The sequence below is a fragment of the Tinamus guttatus genome, unplaced genomic scaffold, assembly GCF_059628265.1.
Source record: "Tinamus guttatus ecotype Peru unplaced genomic scaffold, ASM5962826v1 Tinamus_guttatus_pri_ptg000150l, whole genome shotgun sequence".
In the NCBI taxonomy this organism is placed as follows: domain Eukaryota; kingdom Metazoa; phylum Chordata; class Aves; order Tinamiformes; family Tinamidae; genus Tinamus; species Tinamus guttatus.
In genome coordinates this window covers 16,146,978-16,162,652 of record NW_028288684.1, presented here as the reverse complement: position 1 = coordinate 16,162,652, position 15,675 = coordinate 16,146,978, and the positions used below count along the sequence as shown (strand labels likewise).

Genomic DNA, 15,675 nt, shown 5'->3' with positions numbered 1-15,675 from the left:
AACATTAAGATGCTCCAACGAGTTATTTTAAAGAAAATCTTTAACAGACTTCATTGCAATTCACATGGGACCACCTTCAAGTGCTACGCTACTCCAGCAGAAATCATTATATTCCAGGATTTCCAGCTAGGAAAATAATAACTTAGCTGTAAGTTACTATAAAAGCTTAGCTGTAAGTTACTATAAAAGTAGAGACAGAGTGCTTAAACGTAGACGGGCATCAAGGCTGCATTCTCTCACCTCTCCTCTTTGGCACTGCCATCACATTCATTAAAATGGAGCACAGCAAGACATAAGTCAGGCACAGCGTGACTTTAAACATTTAGACCTTACCAAAGATAAAACTCTCAAGGTTTAGTCTGCGCTGCAGGCACTAGTACAGCTGCAGCTCTTCCAGATATTATTTAAAAATAGCTTTAAGTAAGTCCCTGGCCAGCAGCAGTAAGTCCAGTGGGTCATGGACCTCACCTGCACAACCTGCTTGATTGAGAAGCTAGATGGGTGTTAAATCAGTCGCTGCTGAGTTTTCACTGGACATGATGAAGCAAGACACCTTAGACATAACAATATAATAAAGAGATCTGTTCAGAACAAGCATGCAAGGTCATATCTTGGCAATTTAATAAAAAAAAAAAAAACAGTCTCCTCCTCTGATTAACATCTCAATCCCGGTGCAGTTGCAGGGGAGGAAGCTGGGCTCTGACCTCTCTACCACCTCCCAAAAACTCTCTCTTACGCAAGCAGTTCAAACTAGGCAGGAAACCATGGGAAGCAACAGGGCTGCCCCGGTGTCCTGGCTACACCAGGCGTTTTACTGGCTGAAATCAAGCCATGCTCATGACTACTGTCCAACACTGCATAATGTCTGCTAACTATCACGTACAGAAAAAGCTCACTTAGTAAAGCATGGGAATGCACAGCAAAATTTAGCACAAGGTGGGACGACAGGCAAACTGTTTGAACTGTAGCTGTGAGATGCCACACCATGTTGCCCTCCCTTCCAGTCATCTCTAACTACTTTTCACCAAATATTTCACTGTACAAATGTATCACCATAGTCACTGTCAAGTTACAGCTCTTGCTTCTTCTTGCTTCTGTTCTCTCCAATGCAGAAAGCAATGGACACAGCTGTTTCCTGCATTCAGCCAACTCATGAAAAACATCAAATCATGATATTTAAGCAGAAGGTTTAATTTCAGCTAGAACAATTTGCTGCGTATAAAAGGGAGCAAATATCATTTCAAAACAAGGAAAAAGGTAAAATTCCTAGAGTCCAACACTCAGGAAGTAAATTCATCCTATGCCCCAGGCTATCTTCCCTCTTGGAGAGTCTAGCATTTTCAACTTTATAAAAACTGCTACAAACAAATACTGCCCCAGGACACAGTGCTGCAGGAAAAGAAGGAAAAAAAGGAGAAGAAGAAGAAAAAGAAGAAGCAGAGAAAAAAAGCTTCCAAGCATCTTCCATTTACTAGGTACTATATAAAACAGAGTTCTATTCTAAGAAATAGGAAAATCTTGCAGATGGCAGAATCATGCTTTTTCCACAGATTTTATGTACTAAACGATCATACCAGTTATTTTAGATCCATGTGCAAGAACTATCTTACGTGTCACAAACGGAACTTGCCAAAATTCAGAAAAACAAACCCTCTCATCCAGATCATCACAAAAGGAAGGCGGTGTGTTCAGGGCCACACTGGAGTCCCCAGCAGCTCCCCGATGCACTTGCACAGAGGGGAAAATCACCTCGTGCCTCTGACAGCAGCTCCGAACTGCTGAGCTCGCAGTCACAAACCTGTCAGGACACTGGATTGATTCCTGCTGGCTGTCACAGGCCACGCACGCGGGGCTGTTACCACTTCCAAAGAACGGATTAGGACTGACTAGCAGGTGGCAAGCTCCAATACAGGTTGTAAATCTTTGCTGCAACATGCAACTAAGCCTCAGAAATCCTCGCTGTTAAGAGGCCGTGGGTGCCTCAAATTCGTGTGTGTTCAAAGGACTTTATTCCCCCTGATGGAGGAGAAATGCATGAACAGTTATTAAACATGGAGAAAACACCTCCAATGTAGGAAGCCCTCAAGCTGCAAGCGTCTGGAGACTCAAAGGTGGCTCCGAAGAAGCATCATGAGAACCTCACCTCGTTTCTTACGCCCTTCTCTGAACACCTTCTCCTGGCCACTGTCAGACACAGGGCACTGGGCTTAACTCTCACCCGCCACGGCTGCTCTGATGCTCCTGCATTAGCTACATGAATAATTCAAATTTGATTCACATGTATTACGTACTGTACAAGGGCTATTAAACAAATGAAATTTATTGCCCTCTGTGAGGATGATGGAGCCCTGGAACAGGCTGCCCAGGGAGGTTGTGGAGTCTCCTTCTCTGGAGATCTCCCAAACCCGCCTGGATGCCACCCTGTGCTCTGTGCTCTGGGTATCCCTGCTGGAGCAGGGGGGTTGGACTAGATGATCTCTAGAGGTCCCTTCCACCCTCAACCATCCTGTGCTTTTCTAATACAGATATGAATTGACATCACCCCAAACAGAGAGATGTTTTAGTTAAATGGGACTGTTGTAAAAGCAATCATTGCATGACTCCAGTCTAAAAGATGCAGCCCACATTAGCCACAGCTCCTTAGCTATCTGCACAAGCGCTTTATTGCACTGTCTACTCAACACAGATGCTAGCAGCTCATTTACTTCATCATCTTCGGTGCTGTTGTACCCACATTACACTTCAGTTGTTTACTAATGCTGCTCCTATGAAGTAAATGCTGTTTTCTCGTCTTTTCTGAATGTTGCTTGTCAGAATTTAGATCAGAAATAAAGGAAGGGAAAACAAAAAAGAAAAAGAAACCCCTGCACAGTTAAGACGTATGGACAACATACATAGGTACTTGTCCCCAAGACCTGAGGCATGGATGCTGTTTATTTAGATTGGTATCTTAGAAGAACATATGCTATGCTATCTCATAATGAAGGTCTTTAGCTAAGCTACTCACATCAAAACTCAGTCTGAGGCCTGAAACTCCACTGAGTTCCGTAAAACCCCCATTTAGTCAATGTTAACCTGACCCACAGAATTTTAAGTTAATCAATTGAAAAGCTTTTCTAGAAAATGAGAAGCCCTTTTTAGCATAGGTTCCCAAAACCACCTCCCTGCTGTGTTTACCTTAATGATAGGGACAGTTGGCAGTTTCTTCCTATTTCTTTTTTTTTTTTTTTTAAAAAAAGCATGTTTTCATCTTAACCTAGATCTTACCTATGAGAGTCATTAGCAAGATATAATCTGCTAAATAACCTGACTTCATTTGGCTGAGATGGCAAAAGTAAAGACCTCAGGTAAAAAAAAAAAAAAAAAAAAAAAAAAAACTCACTCTTTTTCCTGCCAAAACTCAAAAGAAATGCTGATTTTCCAAAAATGAGAATTCACAACTGTTACACAAACTTATTGTATGTAAATACATAGACACGTCCAGGGACGGAGCAGCTGTTTCTGCAGGAAGTGTTATTTGCAGCCAGATGCAGTTATTCTTGTCAGAACTTTACCTCCAACTTCAGATTTCACTGACTCTACTGTCTAACTCAGACTTCTGCCTACTCTTCTTGTAAACTTCACATTTTAGTCACATTTTAGATTGAGAGTTACTCAACCCACCCCTAAAAAAAACACCCCAAACTGCCATGCTCCAGAAATAATAATAATAATAATAATAAAACCCCCACATCCTGCTTGGATAACCTGTTCTGAAGCAATACTCGACCTTTTTCTGTATGAAGTAACCAGGTCAAAGCTATGCATCAGCGCAGGCCCAGCTCCCCAGAGACACATGGACGGCCTTTTGCTTTTGCCCAGCTCGACTCTGCCCCAAGAGGAGTTGGACCACTCGGTGCTGGGGGCCTGGGAAACACGGGCTGAAGCCAAGGGCCAGGCCTCTAAATTAGTCACGCAGCGTGGCCAGGTGCCAGCTATGGGCACTCGTGGGGCACAGCTCAACACAAAGAAAGGTCCTGTGCCCAACAGCAACAAACTGCAGCTTTCTGCTGGGTAAAGCTTTAGCTACTTGACCTATTTATCGCACACATTTCACACAGGTGACCTAATAGGGGGACGCAGAGGGAGACCTTCTTACCCCTCCACTCCCACTTTGATCTTTTAAGCTGTGTGTGAAAGCCAGCTCAAGCAAAGCCTCCCTACTCCTCCAAGGCTGCCCTGCAACTAGCACCTGGGCACAACTGCCCCCAGGAGCTGCACCCTGCACTGAAGGATCCTTCAGCCTTTAATTAACCACTGACCTTTTCAACCAACACACTTCTTCCAAAGGCTGGAGCAGCCCTGGCATTAAAGTGATAGGATGAATCTCCAGCTGCTGGAATAAAAGGCCCTTATCGCCGAGCAGGTTCTGCCTGCACAGCACCTTGCCTCGTGTCCCCTCTAAAAGCCTGTCACCCTGCGCTCTCCTGCTGCGATCATGTGGGCAAGACTCAAATACTCCTGTGATTGAACGTTCTGCTTGGGCTTTCTGGGAGGAAAGGGAGAGGGGAACATTTTCCGAAGTTTCCTGAAGCATTAAACTGGCATAAAGGAGTTGGTGCTCGTTTGGTTCAATACTCTCCTCCTTCAGTTCTATAAATACAGAGACTGCAAAGAGTAAAAATAGAGACCACAGCGGCAGAGGTAACAGAAGAAAAAGCTTCGAAGGCAGCAACAAAAGCTCTGCAAGATTCCAGATCAGATGTATTAGAGCTGATCTAATGTTCTACAGAGCAGGAAGCTAGTCAGCAAAAACGAACCATTGACTAATGAACATCATAAACCTGAAGTGCTGTTTTAAGTTTTCTGTTTGTTTTTTACAACTGGGGATGGACCATTTCCATTATGGGATCCTAATAATGATTCCCAAATCAGAGTATTCCACCACGGGCATCCTGGAACAGAAAGTGTATGTACCTGAGTTAAAGACGACTTAAAAATATGGGTGCTAGAGCAGCTCCCAGGACACCCAACACTTGCCTCCATCAGTCTGCGGAGGAAACTGGACAAGCCAGCTCAGAGGAGACAGATGTGGTAGTTCCAAAGCTTTAATTTTAGTCATTTTTATCAAGTTATTACTATATAAGAACAGTGGCATCTTGTGCTTCTACTTTATACATGTAACGTATGTGCAGAACATTTCTAAGATTTTATATAATTTACAGAGCTACAGAGTATGGGCATTCCTACATAAACAATTGCCTGAATTTTGTAATTCTAGTCTCATTATTGCAGGAAGGTAGTGAATGCTGAGCACAATCAAACCGCGCGCTGACTTCAGGGAGGGCCACGGTTCCCTCCTGCTGGCTGAGCAGCCCGTGGGGATTCGCGCGCAGGCAGAACCGTTGATTTCAAGACACAAAACATATCGTAGTAGAGCAACATTTCGAGCGCTCTTTCGCCTTGGATGAGATCCAACTGGTGTCAGGTAGAGTATTTAGACAGCGTGTAGGCGCTCCATTTCATTAGAGGTCTAATCAAGTTTCTAAATGCTAGAACAAATTACTATTTACACACCTCTAATCAGCAATGCGGGTGCTCTACAGAGAAGAATGTCAATCAACTCTTAGGGAATATTTTTTATTTTTTAAGTTAAAAGGGGTAATTATATTAAAACAGATTTAGAACCATATGGCCAACCCCCCTCCAGATATATTTAGCCAATAATATAACTATACTCCCTTCACCACATGCTGCTAAAGCAGGAGATATTAGACATATTTACAAGCACACACTATTAAATTAGGTTCAGTGCTGTTAAGATATTGTCTTAATAAGTAATTTTTAATTGCACAATTCATACAGAAGAGAGAATATATGATAGCTTTGAATTCTGTTTTGTCCATATCAGCCAGAACAAATCAAATGAGAGATAAAAGGCAGACAGATAAAAGATGGTTTTAAGTAAACAATTCTATACTGCTCTAAAAATGCTTTTGAGCAAGAGAGTTAGCACTTCCTCAGTGTTATCAGTTTAAGTTCTGCTTTACTCTGCCTGTGTGTTACTGCTCAGAAGCACAAAGTCTTCAATCCCAGGTTACCCAAGTCACCAAAACGTTCCTTCATGTGTAAAAACATATGAGAAATCATCTTTGTGAATCCTCCTCCTTTTTAAGGAATAATTTCATTTATCCTTTTTATCCTTTTAAGTATCAATTACCTGTAGAGGAATTCACAGTTCTCTTCAGTTTCACATCAAAAGTAAGTTCATATTTAAAACACTTAAGAACACATACAATTAGGCATTTTAATTGCAAAGTGCAGTAATCGAGCTATGTTGATTGTGTTTATGAAGTACTCATTCTGAACCTGTGAAAATGATAAGTTTGAAAGTTGTCTTTTACTTCTCCAGAGGTCTCCTGGACTTGAAGAGACAGAGCGCTATGGTTCCACAAGAAGGCAGTTTCTCCTGGCCTTTTCTTGCTTTTCGTCCATGTTAACCTGACAGTTGTGCACGCTGGAAGATTCAAGCCACACTGTAATATTGCTCCATTCTTCAACATCACCGTAAGGACCTTAACTTACAATCCAATGCACGTTTACCCACTCATGTCCAGAGTGCTCACAGCAAACTAAGCAGGAATACTTGGTGTTTCCCTCCATTATTATTTTCCTCAGGCAATAAGATGTGAAGGGATTGTAGGTATTCTCATACTGTGTTACCAAAATCAATGTCCTGGGTTCTGAATACAGAATGACATACAAACCTATTGTTGGTTATCAAAAGGCAACTCTTATCTTGTTAGAAATCTAAGGGAGTCAACAAGACAAAAATCTCCTGACTAAATATCCAGTTTATCTTATTTATCTTACTCTAATTCAGGTAATTGGGGAAGTTCAGAACTAAGACTTAAGACATCTTTATAGATGAAGAACATTGATTTCCATCTCTAAGTACTATCCTTTATGCCTCTTTCAGCTCCCCTCCCAATTTGCATCTGGTTAAGTCAACAATCATCAAAATCACTCCCCTCCCCACTAAATTCTGTACCTAAAAACATCATTTTCTCCCTTTCAATAAGAGAACAAAGATATTTGAATAAATCAATAGCTGATATAACTCTATTTAAAGAACAAAGTTTCTCAGCACCCTCAACATGCCATAGTTACTCTCCTGTGCACTGGTATTTTGCCTTTGGATACTTATCCAAAGTCTGATATCCAAGAAGTAGCCTACAATAAAAATTTGAAAGTAGTGGTTAATGGAGACATTTAAAATTAATATCCCTTGATCATGGCCTCCCTTATAATCACTATTTTTCCCAGGGTAGCATGCTCAGAACACCCTGGAATTCCTTGAAATATGCCTAGCACACACAATGCACTGACTGACAGACAGCAAAAATTGTTTGAGGAGAATATTCCCATTTCTTTGTCAACAAAAATCTTTCAGTTATCTGCATTAGGTTCCCTAAACTTCTACTTTAAGCACAGACTAAGGTAGGGTGGCAGAGAAAACAACAGAAATGACTTTTGCATACAAACAGGAATACCTGCAAAGAACAGAAAAATAAAGTAGGAAAGATTATTTCAACATGGGCTTTCATATAGCTGATGATGTACAATTTCTCATTAACTCTCCTGATGATTTTTTCTACTGAAAATGCTGACCCAACCTCCCCACCACCAATCTATCCCACTTAGACCAGAGCAAATATTCAGTCTAGCCAAGGAAGCTTGTGATCCAGTCTTACCAGCCCAGTCCTGGAAATGGGAATCTGATAATGAAGCTTCCAGACCAACCCCCTTCATTAAGCAAAGCCAGGGCAGAACTACATTATTATCTTTTCACAGAATCACATGGAATGGTTGAGGTTGGAAGGGACCTCTAGGGATCATCTAGTCCAACCCCCTGCTCCAGCAGGGACACCTGGAGCACGGGGCACACGGTGGCATCCCGGCGGGTTTGGAAGATCTCCAGAGAAGGAGACTCCACAGCCTCCCTGGGCAGCCTGTTCCAGGGCTCTGTCACCCTCACAGGAAAGAAGTTCTTCCTCACATGGAGATGGAACTTCCTGTGCTTCAACTTGTACCCATTATCCCTTGTCCTGTCACTGGCCACCACTGAGAAGAGTTTGGCCTCATCCTCTTTACATTCTCCCCTCAAGCATTTGTATATATATATTTTGTCTAGATTTCAAAACATCATCACTTAAAGAGAGATTTGAAGCACTAATTAAGTAATATATACAAGTTGAAAGTAAATAGTAAGCCCCAGTAAAGGACAACCTACACGCTTAACTAACCATCTCTGGGCGCTAAACATTAAGGTTTCTTTTGAAGAGATTTCCCTGAAGAGACTTTCCTCCTATCCCTCCCCACCTCCATCAATTCCCCGTAATTCAGGGAAGACCTAGAAAACGTGACTTTTCTAAATGAGTGCTGTTCCTACAAGGTTAACCGCTACAGCTTTCACTGCAAAACATTTTCCTTCACTAGAGATTCATTTCCCTCATGTCACTCTCATTATGGGTCTACTGAAAATTTAATAGTTCTGTGTTCTCCTCTTGAGCAGTTGAAACTCGGAAGGTACAAGGAATATCTTTTGCATTAATGCATGGTAAGTGGAAGGGCGCGGAGCACTCGCTATCAGCGCGCACCTGAAGAGCGATCGCTCCCCGCATTCCAGACAACAATTAACAAAAGGAGGTGGCAGAACTGTTGTTTAAAAAGCTCAGAGTCTAAAAGATACAGATTACTGAGACTTGTGGGGATGGGCAGGGACAGAACCAGAATCACTACCCGATTTGCACTGTAGTTATTCCCCAGGGAGGAATCTTATTCTGGACATGTATTTTACTTTTGTAACAAATATCTCCAGAAAGTACCAATGAATGTTGGTAGCATTAGAACTGATAAAAGCAGTTAGGTTTTCACATTCAAGTATGGAAATCATATACAGAAATCCTTCAGAAAGAGGCACACCAGAGATTTTAAGTGATGTAGGCAACCGTGAGTTAAGACCGCAGAGCAACAAGATTTTTCTATTTACAGAAATGACGAAAAGGACAGAAGACATTATTTCATCTTTACAAAATAACATTGTCTGTGGCAGTCGACTTTGATAGTGGGATTTCTAAAGCAAAATGCACTATGCGACTTGATAACACGGAGATGCTCCATCGTGAAAAGATGGGGAGTATTTTTTCAAGCAGACATAGCTGATTTAACTTGTGTATGTTCAGGCAGTTGAGACTTCCTTGAAGGGGACCTTGAATTCTGCAGAACTGGTATTGGCATCTCCGATCACCTTCACGCGTCATGATGACATATTTTACTTTAAACAGATTTAGGAGACCTGACACCAGACCTTTTTAGTTCACTTTTTGGGCTACTTTCTTGCTCACCCACACAGAACACAATAAAGAAAAAATATAATTTTTTTGGACATGACCTCACCAAGTCCAGGCTCGTGCTATTGTAGGCACTGCCTTATTTAACAACCCTCACACATTTTTCTATCTTAAAAGTAGGTCGGTTTTTGACAGCAGAAGACCCAACACAAAGTCTTCCACAACCTCACAACTCTAAATCTGCCAAATTAAAATAAAAAGGCAAAGTCTCTTAGTTTCCTTGTGCAAAATAAACACTCTATTTTTCTGAGCATCCAGCCAGCTCACCTCTATGCCTGTTTAGCTTGAATTCCTGAATTCCTTTCTTCTCCTTCCCCTGTTCTCTCCATGCTAAACTGCCTTGCAGGGCAACATGAAGCTGCTTCTCAATGGCCCTTTCCAAAGAGCTGGCTTCACCAGAAGCTGTGAGTAACAAATAGTCACACTGTAACTCTGCATTTCATGGCCCCAAATTTCACCCCGATTCCAACTAGCCTAGTGCTCAGTGTATCCCAGTTTTCTAAGAAATACTCTGCTCTTCCCTAGGATTGACCACATCCACCGTGTCTCCCGTGAACCTGTTCCCTTAATAGTCTTTCTCACCTCAACCCATTAAAGCGCTAAGTCGAATTAGTTTCAAAACTGATCCTTTAAAAAGCCACCGACCGTCTCCTTCGAGCATGATGACGTCCCCTTTGAGCAGGGCCTGCCGTCACCTCCACTTCAGGCAGCTCCTTTACTAATTAACGGTAGCCCAATGCGAGGCCGAACGTGCCAGACCACAGGTTCTCATCGCCCAGGAGCCCAACACTGACCCGGGCCCTAACACGGCCCAGAGCAGCGGCCCTTCCCAACAGGCACCATCACCTCCTTGCAGGGTCACGTTTCATTTCTCCTTCATGAATATGCCCAATTGCTTCAACCTTTTGTATCTGATACACTTTGCCTTAATAAATCCCAAAGTTTAATGCCGGTTGGCTTGTTAATGAAGCAACAAATTAAATATTTGTCATCATTATTTCAGATGCTTCATGAATGAAATCCAGATTTAGTCGTTCTAAAGCTTTTAGAAGAGGACGCTATAGGAGATGACCTAAGAGCAGAAGACCAGCTGAGATCAACAGAACCAACTAGACCAGCTGAGCACGACCTATTTTTGCTGGTATTATGTGATTTTCCCCTCATATGTATGTGTGCTCTTCCTTCAAAATTTTCTGCAATAGCCCGCGTACTATTGAGGTTTGTGTTAAAGATGACTGGCACGGGAAGGGCCAAGCATTAAAAGCTGCTTAGATCAGCCATATTCAGCACTGCTTCCTCCTCCTGGCATCACTGTGATTTGTCAGGTCTATCAATGAGCAGAACTAGATCCAGGATTTCCCACAGCTCCTTCCAGGAGTCCAGCCCGGACACAGCCGCAGACCAGGAGGAAGAGCCAGTTCAGGTGCAACTCCAACCTGTCAACAGCAAGAGACGCTCCTGAAGACTGTTTCTCCACTACCTCTTTGCTGTTGCCCTTATATTCCTCTCACTGAAATCAAAGACAAAGCAAATATTTACTCTGGGATCCGCTCCGGTACCAGTTGTTTCCATCCTGCTGTCACGGGATAGCGACCTGCATTTCCATGCAGAAGAACCTTTCACTTCACATGCTCCGCAACAGTTCAAATTCTACCCATGAATATCAAAAATTGGTCTAGTTTGGGTCACTCTTCCATTTATCTCACATGGAAGCAAGATATTACCTTTATAGTTGTCTTTTTCAAGATGCTCACAAAAATCTGAAGTAGCGTCATCTATTACTGGATGCCATTATTTAATTAAAAAATAATTCATCTCTCACACATATGAATATCTAAGCCCTTATGATTAGCAGCAATTGTTCTGCAAATGTATCCAGTTATTTAAAGTGCCCCATAACAATAAATACAACTGGAAACGTCTTATCTTTTTAATAAAAAAAGATATTCCTCTTAGGCAAATTTAATGAGGGGATGTTTAGTGAGTTCCTAACACAAAAGACCCACTGGGCTCTTCTGAAGTTCATTTTACATCACCGGGTATTCTTCTCTATAATACTTGACAACAGCACTACCTAAACAGCAAGCATGCTGGTGGTCTGAAATAAAGCCTTAAAACTGAGGAGGGCAGAAGAGATTCAAAATATGTTAAGGCCAATCAGTTTTCTAGCATATTATCACATGAGCATTAAAAAAAAATAATCATCAGAAGAACAGATGAGGCAGCACTTATCTGAAGATTATTACACTGAGACTCAGGTCAAATTTGCATCTCACTTCCACCAAACCTTTTTTTTTTCTCCCCGTTTTCTACTTGCACGCTTGCCAATGAAATGCAAGAGGTTAAAATTTAGAGTGATTTTATTATACCAACTTCTAAATGATTGCAGATGTAGCCAGAAGCTTTGTACTTCTACATTTATTCACCAGACTAAGAAAAGATGCAATCAAGTCATCCAACAACCAGTGCAACCTGCCAATACCTGTATGTTAAGAGGTTGCCTTGGCTTCACCAGCAGCTACTAGATTTTCCTTTCAGTTTTTAACAAAACTAACTGACCACAACCGACAAGCCGGGACAGCGCTGAGCCCTCTCCCCCAGCCCAGCCAAGCAGCCCCTAGGTATTAATACAGAACCATCATCCTCCCTATATTACTTGAAAAATATCTAATCCAACAAGTTTCCGGTTACCAGGAGAGCATATGGTGTGTATGTATGTGTATATATATATTTTTTTTTTTCCTGTCTCCCCTACTCTCTTGGTGGTATTAAGGAGGTTTACCCTTAAATAAATAAATAAATAAATAATAGACCAACCCAGCAGGACGAGACTACAGCTTCCAAAATTTAAATAATTTAAACTTAATTTTAGGCATAAAACTCCTGCCAAGAGCCTGTTTATTTGTCAACAAAACACTGCAATTATTTGGCAGAACAAAGTCAGCTCCCTCCCAGCTTTCTCCAGACATACTTGGCGCTGGTTAACTGCTCTGTCTTTAGACATATGTCAAGTCTGAAGCTGCTTCAGGCTTTAACCCCACAGAACTTCTCTCCAAGTGTCTGTTTTCCTTAAAGGAGCGAGGGCAGCAAGTTAACGTCAAGAAGGAGCCCGCGAGGAAACAGTTAAAAACCCGACTGTGCCGATGCGCGTTTCTCTGATCCATTACATTTCTTGCAAGCTGAGCTAAGAGCTGAGCACCAAGTATCAACTGTAACATGATCCAAGAGTTTATGGAAAAAATAACTGCACATACCAAGCGTGCACATTTAATAAGATTGTGTTTCCATTAAAATATTCTAGAAACACGATTTTTTAAAGATTTACTTCTCTCTCAGAGCGATCTTCAGTGTTTCTCCACCCCCCTCCCCTAAATACACACCTCCTTTCCAAAAACCAAACCCTTTTAAAAAAAAAAAAAAAAGAAGAAAAAAAAAAGAGAAGCAGTCCTACTGCAGGGAAGAGAGGCTTGAAAAACAACTTTGATTGGCACTTGGCCTGACCCACAGAGGAAGAAAAACAGTTTTTGGACAAAGAGCGCAAATATTTGAGCTCATTGACTTACAGGCTTTCTTAGTATGGGCAAGAAGAAACCTGGCGAAAAACGTATTGGGGGAGATGGAATTAAAAATAATAAAAAAGGGGCGCTGCATGCATCTCGGTCGCTCCGACTCGGTGCATTTGCCCAGCTCAGCAATTTTAATTCATTTGCGCTGGACAAACAAAAAGCACCTCCGCTAACGCTCCCAGCGAGGCAGATGTCGGGAGGAGGGGGCAGAACCGACTGCCCCGCTCCGGGGGGACGGGGGCTGTTCAGAGCCCCGCGGCCTCTTCACACACACACATATATGCGTTTATTATATTTATATTAACAATTTCGGACGCCGCTGACACACCGCCGGCCGCGGACGGCAGGGACGGCTCTGCGGGGCCCACGGGCGGACAAACTTTCCAACGGCCCCTCGCTGGGGCCGGGTCCTCCCTAGGGCACCACCGGGCACCCCACGCAGCCCCCCGCTGCCCCGCGCGGCCCCTAAGGGCCCCCAATGCCGCCCAGGACCCCGTGAGTGTCCCCACTGTCGCAGAGTGTCCCAATGCCCCCCCAGCCCCATTCCCTCCCCGTATTCCCAGCTCTTCTCCCCACAGATCCATCCCCCCCCCGCCCGCTCTCTCTCCCCGCGGTCCCGTCACGCCCCCTCCGCGCGCCCCAGAGCCGCCTCTCCGCGCCGGGCCGGGCCGGGCCGGGCCGCCGGTACCTGTCTCGGCACCTTCCGGCAATTGCCGCACACCCGGTACTGGCCGGCGGCGGAGGCGGCGCTGCCGCCGCCGAGGGGAGCGGCGCTCAGTCTGTTCATGGTGCCCGGAGCGCGGCGCTCGCACGGCCGGGCCGGGAGCAGCGCAGCAGCAGCAGCCGCGGCGGCACCGGCGGTGGTGACGGCAGCAGCAGAGGCAGCAGTGGCAGCAAGAGGAGGAGGAGGCTCCGCTCCGCTCCGCTCAGCAGCGCGCGCCGCCGGCCGCCCCCATCCCGCGGCCGCTGCCCCGGAGCCGCGCTCGGGGCCGCGTCCCCGCGCACACCCCCCCGCGCTCCGCCAATCGGCGCGCCGCACCACGCCCCCCGCCGCGCCGCCTGGCCAATGAGCGGCGCCGCGGCGCGCCCGCCAATCGCCGGCGCCCTCGGCGGCTCCCATCTCCGGGCAGCCTCGGAGCCGGGGCGGGCGCGGGGGGCGGTGCCGGCCGCGTCTCTGGGCAGCCTTGGAGCCGGGGGCGGGGCCGGCGCCTGGGGGCGTGTCTTCAACCAGCCAATGGAGCGCGCCTCATGTAAATGAGGCGCAGAGGCCACGCCCACGCGGCGGGCCGGCAGATGGGGGCGGGGGCCGCCCCGCGGAGCCACTAGTGCGATGAGGTGCGGCGGCCTCAGCCTGGGCGAGGCGAGCGCAGAGCCCCCAGCCCCGCGAGCCCGGGCACAGAGCCGCCCCCAGCCCCCTCCCCGGGCAGCATCGCTGCTCTTTCCAGGCCCTCCTGCGGGAGACCCCCTCCCCAACATCTGACCTCAATAAAAGTGTGTGCGTTAAGCGTGTCGGGAGCGTTATGTAACTGCTGTCTTGACAGATTATGGTATAGCGGGATTTGATTTTGTTATGGGAAGGGAATTTTACAGCCCTCTGAAATTTCTAAGAAGCTTTAGGGTGTTGTGCACATTGTTTCAGAGGTTTTTCCTGCCAAAATGGTTGTAAATTGGCTGCTTGAGAGCTTAGATACTTTTATCTCTGGGAATACTCTCTGTTTTTGCAAAACTTAAGTCTTGTGGACTCGTCAGTTTGTTGTGAAGCCGCATTTGTCAGCTTGCTGGCAAAAAGGGGCACAATGCAAAAGATAATTTACATCTCCTAAAGCGGGTTAAGTGACCACATATCTGCCTTCAGGAACTACTTAAGTTTCTCAAATCAGACTTTTGCACCGTAAATAAAACTGCATCTCTCGCAACACCCTTCTCCATCTTGCCCTCTTCCCTCCACCAAAGAGTCTCTAGCCCAAGCAGAGCTGCCCTCAGCAGTTGCACGCATGGACTTCCCTATTAATGTGCAATGCAGCCAAACGGCCAAGGCACAGGCAGCCCTACAGATTCCTTAGGGAAAAATACATGGATTTCCCCCCTGCCCCAAGCAGCACAATAGAAAAGGGATCCCAGCACGAGAAAACACGGGCTGCTTGAGCGCAGGCACCGGCTCTGCCGTGTTGCATCCGCTGGCTGCGGCTCTTGCAACAGCTTTGTTTCCATTCCCTCGTCGGGATGTTATGCTAAAGCATAAGGAAGTGGCACGAGTGCTGTACATGATTTTTTACTTACTATTGAGTTTGCTGATAATGTTATCTGGAAAGAGCAGCTTTAAAGCAAGCACTTTAAAGGATCTGAGTTCCTATAGCCACAAGCAATAGCGAGTTGGTGCTTAGCTCAAGCAAAATTATGAGTCACCGGCTGTCAAACTGCCTGGTCCAAAACTCACCCGTGTTGGCGAGGACAGTACCTGGCAAGTTTGGACACACAGGTAAGACAGTGATTTTGACTGAGTTGCTCTTAATATCTAGCATGGGACTACTGGCAAATGCTCAGATTTCAGTGACAGCATGCATTCACGTCTCTCATTTCCACAGAGGGAAGTACGTGTGGCTGGACAGAGTCACAAATGATTGGGTCCCGTTCCTCTAGACCGAAATTATCCCCATCTTGAGTGGCAGTTTCAGACTTTTAGGCAAGCCCACTAAAAAAGGGAAATTTTTCCGTTT

At 45.0% G+C, this 15,675-nt stretch overlaps 1 protein-coding gene across 1 annotated transcript in view; it reads right to left on the bottom strand.

Annotated features, from left to right (window-relative positions):
- Positions 1-13,776, bottom strand: part of SESN3 (sestrin 3) — a 37,953-nt gene extending 24,177 nt beyond the window's left edge. Inside the window, exon 1 of the mRNA XM_088522347.1 lies at positions 13,647-13,776. Coding sequence (XP_088378473.1) covers positions 13,647-13,745 — 99 coding nt within the window. The 5' untranslated portion in view covers positions 13,746-13,776. The remainder of the gene's footprint in view (positions 1-13,646) is intronic.
- Between the last annotated feature and the right edge of the window lie 1,899 nt (positions 13,777-15,675).